The following is a 22,692-nucleotide window of genomic DNA, read 5'->3' as shown; positions in this document are numbered from 1 at the left end:
CCTCACCCCCCCAGCAAGATGGTCAGACGTCTGAGCCCAGGAAAGACAAGGGAAACACGGAAATCCAAGAGCTGGATGAAGACGGTACACGGCCTAATGCCCAGTCCCAGCACCCAAGCTCTGAAGAAAGACGGCGGCAGCCCCAAATGTTTGCATTTATTGTAAACAAAGGTGCAGACCTAGACTCTCAGAAACACATCAACAGGTACAAAGCTAAGATCTGGTGAGATACTCACAGAGGGACAGGGAACACCGAGGTATTCATGTCTGGGCCAGAGCAGCCACCTAGGGCCCCCTTCCACCTTTGGTCCAGACGGCCCCTTGGCCCAGGTGTCCTAGGTGCCAGGACACGCTGTGGACTGGGGTACAGGAGCTGGCTATTCTGTGAAGCTGGTGTCGGGAGAAGCGGGGCCTATCAGAGGTCTGAGGGCCCCTCTCCACTGTGGGCCAATTTCCCTCCAGCACCCAGGGGGTTCAGCCTCACAAAAACTATCACATACCTTTTGAAACTGGAAACAGGCAAAATGTTTGGCTAAAAGGAAAACAAAAACACTGCAGGGAGGACACCTGAGTGTGCAGGCAGACAGAGGCCACCCTGCCTACCTGTGATGGGGGTCATGGCCAGCCAAGGCAGCCAGAACTGTGGGTGGGCGTGGCCCTCCAGATGGTGCCAGGGAGGATGCGGGGGCCATGCAGGCAGACCGCGCTCAGGCGGGTGGGCCTCTGGCTCAACTGTTTTGGTCTCAAGAGGCTGCCTGCCCTCTGCTAGGTATGGCACCGGCTCTGGGGACTATGAGATGTCTGCTACAAGGATTGAAACCCAGCTTAGCCAGGCCCCAAGCCTCACCCCCATGCCACGATGGCTCTGGTTCCTTGAGGAATAGCCCACACCCTGGGGACAGGCCATAGCCTTGAGCAGTGGCTAGCCACCCCGCCAAAACCAGAACACACGGGCATGTTGCCCACAAAAAGCCCTACTGTCCTAGCATGACGGGCCCCACCGGCCTGGTCACCCTGGGGTGGTAGAACTCCCACCCCAACCTTTGAATTTTGAGATTTCAAAAGAGCACAATTTCAAGTGAGGAAGAGAATGAAGTAGGGTCCCAGCAACCCTGGCAAGGACTGCTCCCCACCATGTTGGCATCACAAGAAGCCTCGTGTACAAACTGGACACAAACACCACGCACAGGGATTTTTCTCCCGTGCCTACGTACCCATCCCCCCTCTCTCTCTCTCGTTCTCTCTCTCCTACGTACCCATTCTCTCTCTCTCTCTCTCTCTCTCTCTCTCTCTCTCTCTCTCTCTCTCGCGCGCGCACACACACACACACACACACACACACACCAAGTGGCAGCCAGAGATGAAAGGACATGCTCAGGGGGCTGCCTTCGGGGGGTCCATGTAGGCCGGGTTGTAAGGAGGCTGGCTGGCAGGGTAGGGCATGGCCGCACCTCCTGAAAACAGAGAGGACATCGGTTGGTTGTGAACGCGGAGGGCTGCAGCATGAGGGAACAGTGGCAGGAGATCTGGGGGGCCAGGTAGGGTCAGCGTTGGCCGCGGTACTCACCAGCCAGTGTCTCATGGTACGCCGGCGGGCCCAGCGGCTGGGCAGGGTAAGGCGGAGGGTACTGTGTTGGGTAGGGTGCTGCTGGCATCCCTGGCTGCGGGGGCATGGGGTGGTAGCCCTGGTACGTCGGCCCGGGGTAGCTGGGTGGCACACTTGGAGGCTGAGGGTAAGGGGTGTGCACCACCGTGGTGGCCGTGGTGGTGGTGACCACCGCTGCGAAGAGAATCCCAGTCAGGACCGCTGCCAGCCCTCACCCCAGCTTAGCCGCGTCGGGCCCTGGTCAGCACCCACCCCCGCACTTGGGCTCTGCACCCACACCCCCAGGGTCACGGGGGGCAGGGAGGGGGCGGGCGTGCTTACGACGCGGTGGCCGGCGGCACATCTTGTAGAGGTAGCAGCAGGAGCAGGTGAAGCAGATGATGACCGTGACGACAGAGAGCACGAAGATGGTCAGGCCGATGGCTACAGTCGCCCCAAACCTGCCAAAGAGCCGCTCGTGAGCCAGGCCTCTCGCCCCCGCCCGGACCAGCAGGCCACACCCCAGCATTCCCAGGGGCACCCCTCTTGCCAGAGGAGACTCGGGGCAACACAGTGCAACTTCCAGGTGGTGCAGCTTGAATCTCTTTCAGACTGTTTCCTCCGTGTAAAATGGGGTTGTCTCGTGAGTCTGCGGAAAGCACCTCACCCAGGGTCTCCCCGCTTCGAGAGCCTCCCCACCATGCACCCATCTTGTCACCCCACCCACTCAGCAGCCGGTTCTCAGTCCCCGCGGGCGGGACAGAAGAGCCAGGTGGATGATGTGGGGGCGCTGGAGCTAACCTTGCTTTCTGGAAAAGGAGGCCTCCCTGCCTGATGCCAGCCCCTCTGCAAGGACCACGACAGACGGGAGGGGCTTTAGGAAAGGACAGGCCCTGGGCAGGAAGTGCACTCAAACTGACTTTCAAGGGCAGACAGAGTCCCTTGCTCTCCTCCTCTGTTGCCAGGGACCAACCTCTATTCTAAGAAAAGGCACAGACATGGGGACTACACCTAGTACGTTGAAATGCAGAGAGGGGCGCCTGGCTGGCCCTGCTGGTAGAGCACACGACTCTGATCTCTGAGTTGTGAGTTCAAAGCCCACCCACGCTGGGCGTGGAGCCTCCTTAATAAACAAACAAACAAACTAAAACCGCGGGGGGCGGGGGGGAATGGAGCTTGGTGAGCTCTGGGGCCTCTGCCTCTACCGAAGGCCCCGCCCCACCCCGCCCTGGGTGAAGGGGCTTCCCCTCACAGCCCAGAGGGCAGCACCACCTCAGAAGGGCCCCTCAGCCCAGGGACAGGCTCAGAATAGACCTTTCACACGGTGGACAACCGCATTCACAGAACAGAAGCCATCGGCCACTCTGCCGCCCCTCACCTGCCCCCACTCACAAGCTCCTCCCAGACCCTCTGCCGCCCCAAGGAACAGACACACACACACACACACACACACACACACACACACAGTATGGCGCCCAAGCTCACCCCATGTTAGCCTCCGCCGTCACTCCCGGGCCTCCAGCAGCCCTGGACTTCCCCTCTTTCCATCGTGGGCCACTCAGTTCCAATCTCCTCCCCTTTCGAGGAAAGGGAAGGCAAGTCTTGGCCCTCCCCTATCCCTGACGTCACCACAGGAAGAGCAACACAGAGCCCTTAAAGACACAGCAAGGCCCAGCTGCGCCAGGGGGGCCCGGAGCCGGGAGGGAAGCCAAGGTGGCCAGGCGGTCCTCCCAGAGTTGCCTCCCCAGCCTCGCCTGCCCTGCCCTGGCCTCTCACCATGGCGGTCCACCCTCCTGCCTAGACGCTGCCGTGGGATCTGAGGTGCCCTCTCTGAGTGCCCAAACCACACTCCTGCTCAGCCCGCCAGCCCTGTTCCAGCTGTCCTCCTTGAGGGGCGCCTTCAGTGATCTAGGTCCACCAGCAGTCCCTGGGGCCCCCCGGAACGACACACGAGTCCTCTCAGCTCCCCCTCTCCCACCAGCGCATGCTCCAAGCCACTAGCCTGCCTCGCCAGGATGATGCAGATGCCCCTTCAAGTGCCCTTGGCCAACCTGCCAGGTTTGATCCTGTCACCCCTGCTCAAAAGCCTACTATGGCTCCCGTAGCTCTTGGGCTCACCAGGAATTTGCTTTCTAATTTACTTGTTAAACTGTGTGTATCTGGGGAACCCGGCTGGCTCCATCGGTGGAGCACACAACGCTTGATCTCGGGGTTGTGAGTTTGAGCCCCACACTGGGTATGGAGCTTACCTAAAAATTTTAAAAATCTTAAAAAAAAATAAACTGTGTGTATCTATGCGTACTTTTCTGTATATATGTTATAGTTGACGATAAAAGAAAAAAAATCTAGGATTTGTCTCACCAGAGAGTAAAACTTAAAATAAGACAAATTTTAATCTTTAATTAATAAATATTATATAAACTGATGAATCACCGGCCTCCACCTCTGAAACCAATAATACATTATTTGTTAACTGAATTTTTAAAAATAAAATTTAAATTAAAAAAATCTTTAGTTAATAAAGTCTAAATAAAATAAAACTTGTGTGGTCTGGAACTCCCACCTTACCTCATTCTCTGGGCTCTAGCCACATCACCTTCCTTTCAGCTTTTCAAAGCACCATGCTCTATCTGACCTCAGGGCCTTTGCACATGCAGTTCCTCCTGCCTGGTCTGCCCTTCTCTTCTTCCCACCCCCTGTAATTAATTCCTGTTCACCCTTCAGAACTCAGCTCGACATATCACTTCCTCGGGGACATCTTCCCTGACCATCCAGGTAAGTTCAGGCTCCTTGCTAAATGCTCTCACAGAATTAAATTCTTGTCTCCCTCAGCTATAAATAAACACACCCTCTGTGTAAGCATTTGATTAACATGCCTCCAGCCTGTGGATTCACAGAGGCACAGACTGCACCTGCTTTGGGCCATCGCTCTAGCTCCAGCACCCAGCTAGGAGTAAGTGTTTGACAGGTATCTGATGAATGAAAAATTCACTCAGGGACCCCATAGGCAGCACCTAGCAGGACAGTCAGGCATGATGCTCTGAGGAAGGGTAATACATGAGGGGTGGCTGCAGAGTGTGGCGGGGCCTGTGGTACCCGTGGCCACAGTTCTAGTGGCACCACGCCTCTGAGAGGAAGGAATGGGGTTCCCAAGGTTGGTGCTACCTCCCAGATCAGAGTCAAAGGCCAAGTTCAAAACAGCAGAATCAGCCCCAGCAGGGAGTGTGCAGGGCTGAACTGGGTGGTCCCAGAAGGCCAAAGACTCCCAATGTGTGGACTGGGGAAGACACTCTCTGGAGCGGGGACAACATCACTTTCACCATGATGCTGGCGAGGCAGTGGACTGCCATGACGCCATGGGTGTGAGAGCCGCAGGAAGGATACCGGGAGGGCTGGGACAGGTGCACCATGGCCTCACCTCACCTAAGGGACCTGCATGCCTTTCCCCCACACTGTCATAGCAGTCAGGGTCAGCAGCCACCTGTCCGGGGCCTGCAGCCATGCACTCTACCCACACAGGTGCTGAAAAACACACCTATCCTGCCTGACCACCCTGTGAGTAGCAAGGAACTGGGAAGGGACAATGAAATTAGGATCCAGAAGAACCATGACAAGGATCAAGGACCCTGTACGCACACGGCGAGCATACAAGCCAAGAGTGGAAATAGACACTGACCGTTCAACAGGGCAGGCTGGGGCTTGCCTGCCCACGCTGGAGAGCAGGCAGCGGAAGCCCTGGGCCAACCGCAGGCCCACAGGTAAGTGGTCACACTCTGGGGAGCAGAGTACTCACGTCGAGGGAAGACACCACTCATCCAGGCTGTGACAGGCAGACGTGACCTCGTCTGGGTCCCTGCACTCTGACCTGGTGCCTCATTCTTGGAGAACCCAAGGAGTCACCCACTGAGGGAGACATGAGGTTTTTTTCCCCCCATTGAGGCTTCCCTGGAGCTCCCAGCCATGACCTGGGCAGCAGGGGCAGGACCCCACCAAGGAGCCAAGACTCCAGTGGATAAACAGTGCCCTTGGCCGAGGGGGCAGCACACAAATGCCCACCTGAGGGCATTCACAGAAGTGTCATTGGTGACCCTGCCCTTCTGCCTGCTTCCCAAGCCCTAAATCTGTGCAAGGCAGGTGCTGTGCGAGACACGGCAGGGGCTCTGGTCAGAAGGCAGGGAGGAGAGATGGGCCAGGGCAGGGTGCAGGTGAGTCGGGCAGCATGGCTGCAGTGACCTGAGCTTCCCAGTGGGCAGGACAGCAGGGGCAGGAGGCAGCAGGCACCCCCACCACGTGCAGGGACGTGCACACCACCCACCAGACCCGTTCCGTGTGCACACCTCAGGGAGGGACAGGTGCTCCTGGGCTCATCCCCGTCCCCTCTCTGCCACCACCAGCCCCGGCAGCCTCTCCTCCTATGCCCCTCGGGGACCTTGTTCTGCAAGGTCTCCTCTGTCCCCTCTCTCAGCTCAAGTTTCCACCAGCACCCAAGAAGCCCTTCTTCACCCTGACTCCTCCTCCAACTCCTGTCTTACTCCTCACTGGTGCGCAGCCAAATCTCTCCCTGAAGCTGTCCACGTTCACTTCACCCTACACGTTTCCGACTCACTCTTCAATCCGCTGCACTGAACGGCTCCTGCCAAGGATGCCATGGCCTCTGCGGTGTGGCATCCACATTTCTCAATACCCCACAGCCCAAGCCTCTTCCTCTTTCCTCCCGCTTCTCTGAACCCTCCCTCTCCGCATCTCCTGAGGCCCTTCCTCAAATGTTGCTGACCCTCAGATTCAGTCCTCAACACATTCCTGCCACCCCACCTGAGCCCTTCACCCCAAGCCCACTCCTGGGCCCACAGTCTCTCACAGGGCTGGACCTCCGGCCCCATCACCAGAGCAGAGACCAGGCCCCCCACTAGCCCCCTGGCCACTCCCCAGCAGGCAGCTGCTGAATGACAGTCTCCATCCTCACCTCCCCCCACCAAGCCCAGTCTCCCTCTGGCCTCCCAACACGTGGGACTGGAAAGCCATGGCTGCCTCCCACTGACTGACTGCCACCCCCTCGCGGCCTGCTCTCTTCATCCTCCGTGAAGCAGCCAGAATGGTCTGCTTCCTAAACACCATTCTGACCAGCACTGCCCAGAACACTCCACTGTCCTCAGGACAAGGCCCACTCCTGCGCTGCCCCAGGCTCACGCTGGCTGGACGGCAGAATGTCCTGTGGGGCCGTCAGAAAGCCCACAGTTCTGGGACTCGGCAAAGGAAGGGCACTCGCACGTGTGGAGGGAGGGGCTGGTCAAGGTGTCGGTCCCCAATTCGCCAAGGGTGCAGGACCAGCCAGCAGACCAGAGTGCAGAGGCCGGGCCTTGGGCACGGACGAGGGACCCCGGGCTGGACTTCTTCCCTCCCCACTCCCAGGAGCCCTGTCCTGATTCCCCTGTGCCCAGTGAGACCCCACACCCACCCAGGCCCACAGGGCAGGATGGCGCAGGCAAGCACCTGGAGCCCCGCACAGGCCCAGAGCCCCAAGTGTCCTCCTCCAAAGGGGCAACCGGGCCTGGGCAGATCTTCTCCTGACAGGGGCTTCTAGGTCCACCAGGCAGAGGCAGGCAGCACGCGGAACAGACCCCACCAGGAAAATACTTGAGCGGCTGCACGCTGACTCCACCCACACGAACCGTGCATCACAACACCTCGTCCCGGTGGCAACGAGGCGGAGCAGGAACCCGGCCAAGGGAACTGAGGTTTGGGAGATTGCGTTGCTCCTGGCCCCTTGACAGAAGGGCCCTGACACAGCAACCGTGACTCACAAGCCCCGACACAGGCACTGGGCATATCGGTTGTCCCAGCATCTTTACCACACGACCATTACCTCATCACCGAGCACTTGCACTACCATCACCCTGCCATCATCGTCACCATCACCCATCACCATCACGACCATCATCCCATCCCCATCACCACCACTGCCCCATCACCGTCACCCCATCCCTGTCACCACCATCCCATCACCGTCGTCACCATTGCCCCATCACTGTCGCCATCACCTCATCATTGTCAGCACCATCACCCTGTCACCATCACCATATCACTTTCACCATCGCCTTGTCACTGTCACCAGCACACATCACTGTCACCACCATCACCTCCATCACCATCACCCGCTCCCCATCAGTCACCTGCGCCCACCCCATCACCCAGGTCAATATGGACCCCTTACCCTTGGCCTTTCAACTGTCAACCACAGTCTCCCCATCCTTAGCACAATGATGAGGACACCAACATAAGGATCGAGGGACCTGGTGGTCAGCTAGTCTGGGGCCCCACTACCATGATTCTATGGCAACCCAGTCCCCACAGCCCTCACTCTAGCCCACTGAGCCCCTCGTCACCTCCACCAGGAAGATGCAGCCAGCCTGCAGGTTCTATTTACCCTGACATCGGGTCACTGTCCAAGCTGGAACGAAACCTCAGCGCCGAGCCCAGCTGCTCCAGTGGCTCCGTATCGGTGGACACACTGAAAAGAGGAAACTTCACCATTAACACATCCAAGCCCCACCCAGCACGCCAGGAACAAACACTACCTCAGCACGCACACGAAATGCACAAGGTCCAATCCTGTACAGGCCACAGAGTAGCCCTGCTGGCCTCCCGAGGCGGACTATCACACACACCAGGATCTCAGGCTGCAATGCCGCACACACCTCTCAAGTGCACCCAGAACATTCTCCAGTAGAGACTATAGGTAAGGCCACAAAACGGGGCTCAATAGATTTGAAAAGACTGGTATCATACAAAGTTATCTTCTCCAACCACAGTGCAATGAAGTTAGAAATCGGCAAAGGAAGACTACCATGCCGCGAAGTGAAAAGAGAAATGCTGAACGGAACTCATACCTTGAGAAACTAACATGGTACCAAAAAAGAAAACCAGCAACAAAATTGTGCACTAATAAGAAATTATGAAGTACATTAAGAAATACGTAATGCAGGGTGCCTGGGTGGCTCAGTCGCTAAGCATTTGCCTTCGGCCCAGGTCATGATCCCAGGGTCCTGGGATTGAGCCCCATATCGGGCTCCCCACTTAGTGGGGAGCCTGCTTCTCCCTCTCCCACTCCCCCTGCTTGTGTTCCCTCTCTCACTGTGTCTCTCTCTGTCAAATAAATAAAATCTTTAAAAAGAAAGAAAGAAGAAAGAAAGAAAGAAAGAAAGAAAGAAAGAAAGAAAGAAAGAAAGACGCAATACAAAAATACAGATTCAAAGGGGCACCCGATGTTTATAGCAGCATTACCAACAATAGCCAAATTACGGAAACAGTCCAAGTGCCCACTGATTGATGAATGGATAAAAATGATGTGTTATATCGGGGAGCCTGGGGGGCTCGGTTGGTGAAGCATCTGCCTTCGGCTCAGGTCATGATCTCAGGGTCCTGGGATCAAGCCCCACGTCAGGCTCCCTGTTCAGCAGGGAGTCTGCTTCTTCTCCCTCTCCCTCCCCCTCCCCCATGCTTGTGCTCACTCTCTCTCTCTTTCTCAAACAAATAAAACTTTAAAAAAATAAAATCTTAAAAAAAAGATGTGGTATGTCTATACAACGGAATATTACTCAGTCATCAACGAAATCTTGCCATTTGCAATGACGTGGCGGAGCTAATGTATTATGCTAAGTGAAATCAGTCAGTCAGAGAAAGACAAATATCCTATGATATCACTCATATGTGGAATTTAGGAAACAAAACAGGGAGGGAAAAGAAAGAGAAGGAGAGGGGGAGGCAAACCATAAGAGACTCTTACTATAGTGAACAAACTGAGGGTTCATGGAGGGAGGAGGGTGGAGGGATGGGCTAAGTGAGTGATGGGCACTGAGGAGGGCACTTGTTACGATGAGCACTGGGTGTTGTATGTAAGTGACGAATCACTAAATTCTACTCCTGAAACCAATATTACACTGTATGTTAGCTAACTAGAATTTAAATAAAAATTTGGAAGAAAAAATAAATAAAATTGTGCCAAGTGGAAAAAAAAAATTAAGAAATTAGTAACACTGGATAACAAAAATACTACAGGTTAAAATTCATGAAACACAGCTAACACAGTGTTTAGAGGGAAATTTACTACCTTTTTTTTAAAGATTGATTTATTTATTTCAGAAAGAGAGAGAGAGAGAGTGCATAGGCGGGAGGAGGGGCAGGAGAGGGAGAGGAAAAGAATCTTAAGCAGACTCCCCCCACAGAGCCCAGAGCCCGACATGGGGCTTGATCTCACAACACTGAGACCATGACCCGAACTGAAATCAAGAGTCAGGTGCTCAACCAAATGAGCCACCCAGCTGCCCCCAAAATTTATTTTTAGAAGTAAGATGTTAGGGCGCCCGGGTGGCTCAGTCAGTTAAGCATTTGCCTTCGGCTCGGGTCGTGATCCCAGGGTGCTGGGATCGAGTCCTGAGTTGGGCTCCCTGCTCAGCAGGGAGTCTGCTTTCTTCCTCTGCCTCTGCCTCTGTCTCTCTCTCTCTCTGTCTCTCATGAATAAATAAATAAAATCTTTAAAACATAAATAAATAAACAAACAAATAAATAAAAGTAAGACGTTAAACTCAAGAAGGTGGGGAAAAAGTAATAGAGCAAATCCCCCAAATAAGGAAGTGATTAGTAAAGGGAAGCACAAAAATAAAAGAGAACGACAGCCACAAAAAACAATACAAAAGATTTAAAAACCCAAAGCTGGTAGGCCCTCTGGCAAGACTCATCAAGGAGAAAAGACACAAAAAGAAAAAAATGCATGATAAAAAAGGGGAAGTAACTACAGGTAGGACAGAGATTTTAAAAGTAGTAACTTCAGGAGCACCTGGGTAGCTCAGTCATTAAGCGTCTGCCTTGGGCTCAGGTCCTGATTTGGGGTCCTGGGATCCAGCCCTCCACTGGGTTCCCTGCTCAGCAGGGAGCCTGCTTCTCCCTCTCCCTCTGCCTGTCACTCCTCCTGCTGGTGCTCTCTCTCTCTTTCTCTGTGTCAAAGAGATGAGTACAATCTTTAAAAAAAAAAAAAGTTTCCCTCTTTAAAAAAAATAATCACTTCAGGAGCACCTGGGTGGCACAGCTGGTTGAGCGTCTTTGACTCTGGGTTTTGGCTCAGTCCCTGATCTCGGGGTCTTGGGATCAAGCCCCACGTAGACCCCACGCTCGCTGCAGAGTCTGCTGGAGATTCTCTCTCCCTTTCCCTCTGCCCCTTCCCACCACCCTCTCTCTCTCTTTCTCTCTCTCACTCTAAAATAGATAAATAAATCTTTTAAAAAAATAAAATAAACGTAATAACTTCATTGGCTAGTATCAAAAACAAACAATATAACACGTACTGGGGAGCAGGTGGAGAAAGGGGAGCCCTCGTGCACTGTCAGTAGGAATGCAAACTGGTGCAGCCACTGTGGAAAACAGTATGGAGGTTCCCCAACAATTTAAAAATAGGACTACCATATAATCCATAAATAAGCAATTCCACTTCTGGGTATTTATCTAAAGAAAACGAAAACACCTATTTGAAAAGATACGTGCACCCTTATGTTCACGGGGAGTTATTTACACGAGGTGTTGCTCGGTAGATTAGTGGATAATGAAGACGTCACACACACGCACACACAAACACACAGGAATACGACTCAGCCACAAAAAGAAGAATGAAATCTTGCCCTTTTTGACAACGTGGATAGACCTAAAGGGTATCATGCCACCTGAAGTAAGACAGAGAAAGACAAATACCGTGTAATTTCACTTACACGTGAAATCTAGCAAACAACAAACCAAAACAGAAAGAGCCTCATCAATACAGGAAACACCAGCGGTTACCAGAGGGAGGACAAGCTGGGGGCGGTGGGGGGCGGGGGTGTGAAAGAGGTGAAGGGGATTAAGAAACACAAACTTGCAGTCACAAAATAAATAAGCCACAAGGGTGTAATGTACAGCACGGGGAACGTAGTCAGTAACATTGTAATAACTTCGGATGGACAGACGGTGACTACACTTACCATGGGGATCATTTTGTAACATATAAAAATACTGAATCACCGTGACGGACACCTGAAACTAACAGAATACTGTATGTCAACTATACTTCGATTAAAAAAAAATAACAACAATAACCTTTGGATTCTGATTTGAGCAAACCACTCATGAAAAGGCACTTTGGGACAAGTGGAGGCAACTAAAGACAGAATGGCATTGAAAAGTATTAATGAATTACTGTTAATTGTACCAAACGTGTTACTGAAATAGCGGTTATATTTCTTGACAAAGGACTCATTTGTACAGATGAAAACTAACATTCAAGGGGCGCCTGGGTGGCTCAGTCGTTAAGCCTCTGCCTTTGGCTCAGGGCGTGATCCCGGCTTTCTGGGATCAAGCCCCACATCGAGCTCCTCTGCTGGGAGCCTGCTTGTTCCTCCTCCCACTCCCCCTGCTTGTGTTCCCTCTCTTGCTGGCTGTCTCTCTGTCAAATAAATAAATAAAATCTTAAAAAAAAAAAAACCCTAACATTTAAGGAGACATTTTTTAAAAGATAGATTTATTTATTTATTTGAGAGAGAGCGAGCAGGGGGAGGGGCAGAGGGAGAGAGAATCTCAAGCAGACTCCCCACTGAGCGCAGAGCCCAATTAGGGCTTGATCCCAGGACCCTGAGATCATGATCTGAGCCAAAATCCAGAGTTGGACGCTCAACCAACTGAGCCATCCAGGTGCCCTTGGGAGAAATTTTTATGATGTTTTAATTTTTAATTTGTTTTAAAATAATCAGAAAAAAAGTTGTGGGAAGGGTGCGGAGTAAGAGTGTCAGAGTGCTGGTAACTACGGAAGCAGGTGACGGGCAGGCAGACTTATTATATTCTTCTCTCTGCTTTTGTATATATTGAAAATTTCCAAAATTAAATGTAAAACAAAATAAAATCAAAAAGCATTAGGAACAACTACATCCTAAATAAGACGGAAAAGTGAAGCTAAAGAGAAAATATTTTTTAAAAAACCAGTGTGCAGGGACATCTGGCTGGCTCAGTTGGAAAAGCATGCAACTCTTGATCTTGGGGTCACGGGGTCGAGCTCTACATCAGGTGTAGAGATTACTTAAATAAAACTTAAAAAAAAAAAAGATCAGTGTGTAGGCTTTGGTGAGCAATAACAGAGCAAAGGATACCAAGCGGGTGTGTGGGAGGCTGGAAAGAAAGATCCATGGAAGTAAGCCTGGCATCTGAGGCCCTGTTCTCTGAAAGTCTCAGGTGATAGCAATTAGACCCAGAGCCCACCAGGTGGGGAGGCCCTGATGATTCCCACTCGCTTGGGATGATACCTCAAAAGCTGCACCCCGAGAAGAAGGGAGGAAGTAAGTAGACAGCTGAGCTTCTGATCCTCTCAGTCTCTGCAATTAAGCCAAGATGGTTTTGTTTTGTTTTGTTTTAAAATTTTTATTTATTTATTTATTTGACAGAGAGAGACAGCGAGAGAGGGAACACAAGCAGGGGGAGTGGGAGAGGGAAAAGCAGGCTTCCCGCTGAGCAGGGAGCCTAACGTGGGGCTCGATCTCAGGACTCCAGGATCATGACCCGAGCCAAAGGCAGATGCTTAATGACTGAGCCACCCAGGCACCCCAAGATGTTTTGTTTTAAGATTTTATGTATTTGTCAGAGAGAGAGAGATAGAGACAGAGAGAGAGCACAAGCAGGGGGAGTGGTTGGCAGAGGGAGTGGGAGAGGGAAAAGCAGGCTTCCGCTAAGCAAGGAGTCTGACGTGGGACTCAATCCCAGGACCCTGGGATCGTGACCTGAGCCACAGGCAGACACTTAACTGACCGAGCCACCCAGGTGTCCCAGGCCAAGATGGTCTAAGAGTGCTGTGTCCCTGGCAAAAGCAACACAAATCCTCCCTGGAAGAAGTCCTGGGCTCCAATTTCTACAATCAGTTTTATAAATGTAACGTTAGGCACATCATTAAAAATTTTCAGAAATAGGGGCGCCTGGGTGGCGCAGCGGTTAAGCGTCTGCCTTCGGCTCAGGGCGTGATCCCGGTGTTGTGGGATCGAGCCCCACATCAGGCTCCTCCGCTATGAGCCTGCTTCTTCCTCTCCCACTCCCCCTGCTTGTGTTCCCTCTCTCGCTGGCTGTCTCTATCTCTGTCGAATAAATAAAATCTTAAAAAAAAAATTTTTTTCAGAAACACTAGGATGTGAAGACAACATGAATACAGAACAACAGAGTCAACTGACCCCAGAAATACCCACGGGGCTTCAAATATTGAAGCCACTAACATTAAACACCACCACATACTCAGTTCAAGGAGATGAAAGAAAAAAATCAAGCAGTTCAGGAGAACATGAAATAGAAAAGAAGAAACAAAAATTCTAGAAAAAAATAATACTACAAATTCGTAATTTATTAGACACAGCTGAAGATTCATAAACTGGAGGATCGGTCCAATACGTGTAGACTGAAGCTCAGAGACACAAAAAGACAGTTCATGTAGACAGAAGATGGTGGGTGAAATACGAAATACAAGAGGTTTACAAGAGGTCTTACATATGTATAATTAGGGTCCTAAAAGGAAAAGAGTGAGAAAATGGAGCAGAAGAAATCTTTAAAGAGATAACGGCTGCCGATTTTTCAAAACTGAAGAAAAAATAACAATTCAAGAAGTACTGTGAACTCCAAGCAGCATAAAGCCACACCTAGGGACATCACAGCAAAACTGCTGAAGACTGAATACAAAGAAAAATCTTAAAAGTAGTCAGAGGGGGTGCCTCAGTGGCTCAGTCGGTTGAGCATCTGACTCTTGATTTCAGTTTAGGTCATGATCTCGGGGTCGTGGAATCGAGCCCCACATCAGGCTCCCCGCTCAGTGAGGAGTCTGCTTGAGATTCTCTATCTGCCCCTTCCCCGGCTTGCACGTGCACACGTGCGCACACACGCTCTCTCTCTCAAATAAATACATAAATAAATAAAATCTTAAAAAAATAAAAAGTTAAAAAAAGTAGTCAGAAAAAAACATATTGCTTGCAAAGGAGCAATAATTAAACTGTCAACTGGCTTCTCAACAGAAACGACAGAAATCAGGAGACAATGGAATGGAATGGGACGCCTGGCTGGCTCAGTCAGAAAAGCATCTCAAGGTCATTAATTTGAGCCCCACGTTGGGTGTCGAGATCACTAAAAAAAAAAAAAAAAAAAAAAAAAGATTAAAAAAGAAAAGACAATGGAATGAAAGCTTTAAAGTGCTGAAAGAAGTTGACAGCTGCCAACCTAGAAATCTATAACCAGGAAAAATATCCTTTAAGAAGGAAGGTGAAATAAAGACATTTTCAGAGAAACAAAAATGGAAAAATTTGACACCAGCATACCTGCACGAGAAGCAGAAGGAACACGATCTCAGTTGAGGCTTAAAGGTGTAGGAAGCAATAAAAAGCAGCAGAGAAGATAAAGGTATGGATAAATGTAAATAAATATTCACTATCAAAAACAATTAAAATACTTACTGTCTTTGAGGTTTACAATAATATTACAAGAGATAAAGAGGGACATTCCACATGATAAAATGAACATTTCATCGGAAAGTCAAACCAATCCTCAATAGGTATGCACCTAATAACAAAGCATCAGAAGTCATGAAGCAAATATTGACAGAACTAAAAGAAGAATAAACACATCTGTGGTCTCTCAGTAATTGATAAAACAAGCAGACAAAACCAATAAGGACGGAAAAGATCTAAACACTATTATCAACTTGACCTGACACTTCTAAAGCACTACACCCAACAACTGCAGAATATACCATATTTCAAGTTCATAGGAAACATGTACCAATATAGTATATGCTGGGTCATAAAACGAATCTCAACAAATTCTGAAACACTTAAATCTTAAAAGAATACAACACAATGAGGTATTACTACACATTCACCAAAATTACTAAATTTAAAATCTTCTAGGAAATGGAAATGATCTAGATCTTGACTGAGGTATTCTATGTGAGAAGTATACATTTCTATTTTTTTAAAGATATTATTTACTTATTTGACACAGAGAGAGAGAGAGCACAAGCAGGGGGAGCGGCAGGCAGAGGGAGAGGGAGAAGTAGGCTCCCCACATAGCAAGGAGCCCGAAGTGGGGCTGGATCCCAAGACCCTGGGATCATGACCTGTGCTGAAGGCAGACGCTTAACTGACTGAGCCGCCCAGGTGCCTGGGAAGTATACATTTATCAAACTGAAATATTAAGACCTGTGCATTTTACTATATATAATTATACCTCAATTTTTAAAAAATGATTTACAATGCCAAGTTTTAAGAGGAGGCACGGTAAACTGGACTCTCGTACATGGCTGGTAAGAGTGTAAATGGTACAACAATGCTAGAAAACTGCAAGCATCTGCCAAAGCTGAACACGTGCACCCAATGACTCATTAATTATACGCCTAGATTTACCCAAAAGAAATATGTTCCATTGAAATTTTTATTTATTTAAGTAATCTCTATCCCCAACATGCGGCTTGAACTCATGACCCTGAGATCAAGAGTCGCATGCTCCTCTGACTAAGCCAGCCAGGAGCCCCAGAAATATTTCTTTTAAAAGGCACCAAGAACTGCCCGGCTAGCTCAGTCGGTACAGCATGAGACTCTTAAAAGGCACCAAGGAGGGGTGCCTGGGTGGCTCAGTCAGTCAAGTGCCTCACCCTTGATTTCAGCTCAGGTCATGATCTTGGGGTCCTGAGATCAAGTCCTGAGTCAGGGTCTGCACTCGGCAGGGAGTCTGCTTGAGATTCTCTCTTCACCCCTCCCTCTGCCCCTCCCCCTCATTCATGCTCTCTCTCTCTCTCTCTCAAATAAATAAACAAATCTTTAAAAGGCACCAAGGATTTGTAAAAAAGAGTTCTTAGTATCACTATCAGATTAGCAGAAACCTTCCTTCATCCAATAAAAGGTATCTTAAAAAAAAAAAAAACTACAGCAAATATTATTGTTTATCATGAAATGATGAAAGCCTTCCCCTGAGACAAGAATGCTACCTATCATCACTTCCCATCAACACTGTACTAGAAATCCTAGCCAGTGCAATAAAGCAAGAAAAATTAATTAAAAGTATAAGAATTGGAATGGAAGAAATAAAACATTAATTACACATGATGTGACTATTTTTGTAGAAAATTCTTAAGAAGTTTCAATTAAAATCACTCAAATTAATACATAAATTTAATAAAGTCTCCGGATACAAGGTCAATTTATAAAAATGTATTACCTTTATATCAATAAATAACAAGAATTTTAAGCTATACAATTTACAATACCATCAAGAAGATTAATTACCTAGGAAAAATACAGATGCAGGGAAACTATTTGACAAAATTCAAGATCCCTTTATGACTAAAGTCCAAGCAAACTAGAAATAGAAGGAAACTGCCTCAATCTGATAAAGGACACCAATGAAAAAGCTACAGCTAGCATCCTACCTAATCCTATATGTTTTCTCCCTAAAATTGAGACCCAGACAGGGAGATCTGCTCTCACCACTTCTATTCAACATTGCACTGGAAGTCCCAGCCTGTGCAAAGAGGCAATGAAAAGGAATATAGGAATACAAAAGGTAAAAGAAGTAAACAGTAGAAGAAAAAAAAATGGAGTAAGAACAAACCAAAACAATATGGTAAATGAAAAAGAAAGAAATAGAGAATAAAAAGCACAAAATAAGATGGCAAATATAATCCAAGAACACCAATAATTACATTAAATTTAAATGAAATGCTCCTGTATTAAAAAAAAAATTACGGAAATGGATTTTTCTAAAAAGACACCTGTAAAAATGTAAGGACACCAAAAGGTGTTCACTTCCAGTGAAAGGGTGGAAAAGGATCCATCAGGAATCCTTAGGTATGGCTGGCAGCTATGTGGCCTGGTGCTGGCATTCCCAAGAATACCTTGGAAGTCCTTAGTAACGACATACATCTCACTGACCTGGCAATCTGCTCCCATGTATACTTCCAAGTAATTCTCATAAAAAGAGGAAGGAAGTGTAAGAAGATGCCCACAGCAGTTATCTATGATAGCAAGCTTAGGACTCACAACACAGAGAGTGACACCACAGGGGTGGGCACAGACCAGATGTACATAACGCAGTACGGATGGGTCTTACAACACGTGCTGAACACAAAAAGTAAGGGAGTTCATTGTATCCACAAAACAATATAGACTTTTCAAAACACAAAGTAGCTCAGTCGGTAGACCGTGCAACTCTTGATCTTGGGGTTGTGAGTTTGAGCCCTATGTTGGGTGTGGAGTGTTAAAAAAAAACTTTAACTTAAAAATCAATCAAACACACAAACAATGAAAAGGACATACAGACCGGTTGCTTATGGGGTGAGAGAGAAATGGAAAGGTCACGTGAGATTAAATATATAAGACGGTATGGGCTGGTCTTGTCCAGACCAGAGATGATCACCTGCCATGAGCTGAGACATGGGACCACCTCTACCCTCTCTATACCTATGATCAAACACAAGAGAAACACAGATGCGGCAAAGGGAGACCTTGCTTCCAGCCCATGAAACGGTCTAAACTAGATGGAATGCAAATCCACTGGCCACACCAAGAGGACACAGCATGGTGCAGAGTGCGATGTGCCCTCCGGGGCCCACAAGATATACCTACACAAATCACATACAACCCCCTGCAAGGTGCACGCGTATACTACAGGGTACACTCACACCACGGTGTGCACTTTGCTGGTCCAGGTAGACACCCAGGGGTGAGCCACAGGGCCAGCCGAGGCCACCAGCCCTGAGAAACCTGTTCAGCCCGAGACTGAGTGAGCCGAGCGAGCTGGAGCCCTTAAGCGTTGGGGAGAGAGGGGCAAGGGACTAACTGAGCAAGCTCTGGGGAGTTCAGCCCAGAACAGGGGCTCCCCACCTTCACCCCCATCCCCGGTCCAGTGCTATACCATCTTGAGGGGGCTGAGAAGCCAGAGGGGCAGGGCTATTTCTCTTTCATGCACACTCCTGCTGGGGGCACACTCGGGCCTCCCACCGTGCGACCACCGTGCACCCACCTGGCCCGAGGCATGGTACAGCTTTCCTCATTCCACACAAATTTCTTCCGCTCATCAGAGCAGCAGTATTGGTTGTAACAGTTGCCACAGCAGAAATCAGGACAGGACTCAGGGAAGAGGTTGCGTCCACGGGAAGCCACACATACCTCACTGTGGGCTAAAGCGGAGAAACACACTTGTTAATCAGTGGCCCAGGGCCAGGCCTCACGCCAGATCTCAGCCACGTCCCGGCCAGCGTAGCCCCTTCCCCGGCACCACCAGCACGTACGAGCAACTGGGCTGTCTCTGAGCCACCCTAGTCTTTCGCCACCTCTAGCCACAGCCCCCATCAGCCTTGCCCTCTCCCCTGTCCCACAGCAAAGTCACCTGACAGGGCTCCCTCTCTCCCCCACCAGCCACTTGCCTTCTGATGGAAGACTGACCTTCCTAAGCGGGAGTTTGGCGGGGCCACTTCCTGCTCGCAGACCATCTCCACTGCCTCAGGATCAAGTCCGGGGACCACAAAGTACGGTCTGGACGCCAACTTTGCAGCTCTAGCCATACTCGGCCCATATTCTCGCCTGTTTCCCATTCCCCGTCTACAAATCTACTCCTCTTTCAAGGCCTTACTCCAGGCCCCGTCCTCTAGAAGCTGCCCGAGCCCAGCAGCCACGGAGCTGAAGAGTAACGCGCCCAACCAGCCGCTGGGCCCAGGCACTGGACCAACCAGTTCTCAGTCCTTACTCCCTCTCCTTACCACTCAGCCACAGCAGCCTCAGCCTCTGCTAGACACTGGACCACAGGGGCCTGGTGCTCACAGACCACGCCCTCACGGCGCTCACTGTTCGCCAGGGTCACACCCACCATAGAAGTGTCCGTGAAGCGCTGAGCCCCAGGCTGGGCCTGCAGCAGGTGCCTAGAAAATGTTTACGTAACTAGTGGCCAGGGCTCTGAGGCAGTGGCACCACTTCATGCCCCAGAATCATTACAAGGCTCTCGGCTAGAGTAGGGATCCGAGGGCCTTCCCACAGGCTGGGGTAAGGACAGAGCTTCACCACCCCAAGTCATGTTGAGAGGACCTGGCTGACAAGGCTGGAAATGACCCAGGGCTTTGGGAGACCACAAGGCTTGCGAACTTCCAGGAAGATGCTGCAGCCAAACGTTCCCATGCGTCCTTAGGCTACATTAGCAGAGATCTAGTGCTCACCAACAGGAGGGGGCGGTCCCAGATTGTGCCTGGACAGACCCTGAATGGAACATCCAGTCCAGTAAGGCCCAGATGACCACAGTAGCCTGGGGACAGGTCTGAGGATAAACCCCAAAGTGTGGCTATGTCGCCTGGAAACAGTCCTGGCCCAGCACCTGGACTCTGGGGACCCAGCCTGGCCAGAGCCCCAGGGCAGCGTGCCGTCTAGAGACCCAGTCTGGTCAGTGTATCACATGCAGAGCGAGGCCCAAAGACAGAGGCACTGAGGCACCTCCTTGAGAAGAGATAACTAGGAAGGGCACGGGGGATGGGGAGGGGTGCTCTGTTCTTGGCGGGTTCAGGCAGAACCCTGCTCTGGGCAAAGCTGCAGGGGCAGACGACCTGAGCACTCCCAGGCTCCCCCCAGCCAGCCGTCCGTCTGACAGTAGGTATGGTCAGCATGGCCCATGCTACTGGGTAACTCAGGTGACCAGTCTCCAGCGGGTCCTTTCAGCCTTTACCGCCAAGCCCAGCCTCTAAGCTGGGGCTGAAGACACACATCACTGACACTGTTTGGGCCAAGAGCCCACGACACAGATGCTCTTCTGAGCCCCAAACACGCTGGACGAGGCTTGCCAGATCTCACTGAGCCAGGGACCAGGGCTCCACCTTCTCCCTTTCCGACCCCAGGTCCCCAGATTCATCTCAGCCCCCCAGGAAATAAAGCCCGATCATCCCCTGATTGGCTTCCTCTGGCTGGGCAAGGGGCTGTTCCAATTCCTACCCCGAAATGGCCCCCAGAATGGCCTCCGCCGTCTGTGAATCATCAGTCTACCATCAACACACACAGTGGTGTTTCCTCCAAGCTGGGAGGCCAGCCCCAGCCGTCTCCAGGAACACAGGGGCCATGGGAGCAGCGGGTGGGGGAGTCCAGCCAGTAAAGAGAGAAGAAGGGAAGGCCTCTGATAGAGGGGCCAGGACTCCCTCCTGCCACCACCCTAGGCTAAGGCCAGGCAGGGACTCCCACCCCAGCCCCTTGGAACATCTGAGGGAGCACAGACCCCACCACTACCACCATCATCCAGGGCACAATGGTGGCAACTTCCTAGGGTCTCTTCAGACCCACAGGGGTGCTGACTGAGGTCAGGTCATTCCCGGGGGGTTGACTGACTGCCTCGGGGTTACTGGGGGTGGGGACACTGTGGGGATGGTGCTGCCTGGGCTCACTCCGGGGACGCACGAACGTGGCTGCCCTCCTCCCAGACACACCGTCTCTGCCCGGGACCAACTGCCCCCACCCCCAAGGCTCACCACCTGGAGGCGGCGGGAGCAGCAGCAGCAACAGCAGGATCCGTGGCGCGGGGACCCGCGCAGCCATGGCTGGGCGGCGGGCGGACAGAAGGACAGACGGACAGAAGCAGCGGGGGTTGAGGTGCCGCCGCAGCCTCAGCGACCCGTGCGGCCACCGCTTCCTCGCCCCGCCCTTGGCGGCCTGTTCCGGGAACCCCGCCCGGAGGAGGGAGCGGAGGGGAGGAGAGCGAGGCCCGGGAGGGGGAGCGGACGCCCCTCCCAGCCTCCGGGCCAGGCGCACGTCCAGGGGCCACGCGGGAACTCCAGCGCCTTCTGGACGCGGGCGGCGCCTGGCGACCCCCGACGTTGCCTTCTGCGCATCGGATACTTTCCGCTCCTCCCCTCCCCCCGCATCCCAGTTCCCAGTCCTTGGCCCGGAGGGGGCCTCCTGGGGAATCTGCGTCCTAACACTTGGAGGCGGGACACCAGCCCTCCTCGCGGCAGGGGGGCCCTCTTGTGCCCGGCGGATCCTCACTCCGGACCCATCCGGAGCCGGGGACCAGGGGAGGTGGTGGGAACAGTGCCCAGAGCAGACCTGGGCACACAGTAGGCACTCAATAAATGCCAGTCCCTTCTACAAGCCTAATCCGGAATCTCGGAGGAGGCTCCATCCCCTCGTCCACTGGGTCGACAGCTCCATCCCTGCAGTCATCCTGCCCCCGAGCCCAGGCAGGCTCATCCCCCCCCTCTGAGGGCAAGCCTGGTTCACACGGCCTGCTCTGAGGGTGGGAACCGGCAGCTCCCAGGCACACTAGCCCACCTCCTGGCTCAGGAGAGTCTGGCTGGCCCACATTCGTGTCTGTTCCAGACCGTATGCTCACTCACACAGGACTCCTTGAGAGGGGCAGGGGCTAACCGCGGCCCTGCCATTCACCGTGGGGCAGAGGTCTGGGCAGAGCCCGGGAAATGTAGAAGGAGCGGAGACTATTCCAGCTGCTGAAACAAAACATCATGGACTCGGGGGCTTATAAACAAAGTTCGGCCAGCTGGGAAGTCCAGGATCAAGTTGCCAGCAGAGCCTGTGTCTGAGGAGCATTTCCGGGTTCCCAGATGAACGTCTTTTCCCTGTATTTTCACTCGGCAGAAGGACCAAGGGACTCTCTGGGGCCTCTCCTATAAGACACTAAGCTCCATTCATGAGGGCTCCACCCTCAAGATCTAATCACCTCCCAAAGGCCCCACCTCCAAATACCATTACCTTGGGGTTGGAATTTCGACATCTGAATTTGGGGAGGACACAGGTGTTCCGTCTATGGCCAGCCTTTTTGTACCCGGGGTTTCTGACCTGCCGCCCACCCCGCACCTGGCACGTCCAGTACATGGTTCTCAAGGCCGAAAACATGAAATGTGGCTCTCACTAGGCACCGAGCCAGCGCGTGCACCCTGTGCGCTGCCACATGTTTCTCACCTGAGGACGGGGCATCGCTGGGACAAACAGACCCCAGAGGACAACCGGGAGGTCCTGAGTGCGGTTCCCCAGGCTGGGGTGTGCCAAGAGGGAGGAGACAGCTCAGCCACCCCCTGGGCGCGAAGGGCCCAG

General features: G+C 51.6%; 1 protein-coding gene across 4 annotated transcripts; it reads right to left on the bottom strand.

Moving 5' to 3' along the window:
* Positions 1–141: 141 nt before the first annotated feature.
* Positions 142–21,301, bottom strand: SHISA5 (shisa family member 5). Of its 4 annotated transcripts, none has more exons than XM_040628866.1 (6): positions 21,114–21,299; positions 18,638–18,794; positions 8,010–8,093; positions 1,928–2,046; positions 1,568–1,780; positions 142–1,454 (listed from the first exon to the last, which is right to left on the bottom strand). In XM_040628866.1, the coding sequence occupies exons 1-6, from the start codon at positions 21,178–21,180 to the stop codon at positions 1,375–1,377; spliced, it is 720 nt and encodes a 239-aa protein (XP_040484800.1). In that variant the 5' UTR covers positions 21,181–21,299; the 3' UTR covers positions 142–1,374. The 4 variants fall into 4 exon arrangements, with proteins under 4 accessions (XP_040484800.1, XP_040484801.1, XP_040484802.1 ...); XM_040628867.1 differs by having other exon boundaries at positions 21,117–21,298; XM_040628868.1 differs by lacking the exon at positions 8,010–8,093 and having other exon boundaries at positions 21,114–21,301.
* Between the last annotated feature and the right edge of the window lie 1,391 nt (positions 21,302–22,692).

Source organism: Ursus maritimus, unplaced genomic scaffold, assembly GCF_017311325.1.
Source record: "Ursus maritimus isolate PB19 unplaced genomic scaffold, ASM1731132v1 scaffold_14, whole genome shotgun sequence".
NCBI classification, from domain to species: Eukaryota; Metazoa; Chordata; class Mammalia; order Carnivora; family Ursidae; genus Ursus; species Ursus maritimus.
The sequence above is the reverse complement of the archived record's forward strand: the minus strand, read 5'-3'. Positions and strand labels throughout refer to the sequence as shown.

Coding starts and splice junctions, on each gene's coding strand:
- SHISA5 (XM_040628866.1), bottom strand. CDS start 21,180: ATGGCTGCGCGGGTCCCCGCGCCACGGATCCTGCTGTTGCTGCTGCTG. Junction 18,795..21,113: donor GCTCCCGCCGCCTCCAGGTG/GTGAGCCTTGGG, acceptor TCTCCGCTTTAG/CCCACAGTGAGGTATGTGTG. Junction 1,781..1,927: donor GTGCCGCCGGCCACCGCGTC/GTAAGCACGCCC, acceptor TTCTCTTCGCAG/CGGTGGTCACCACCACCACG.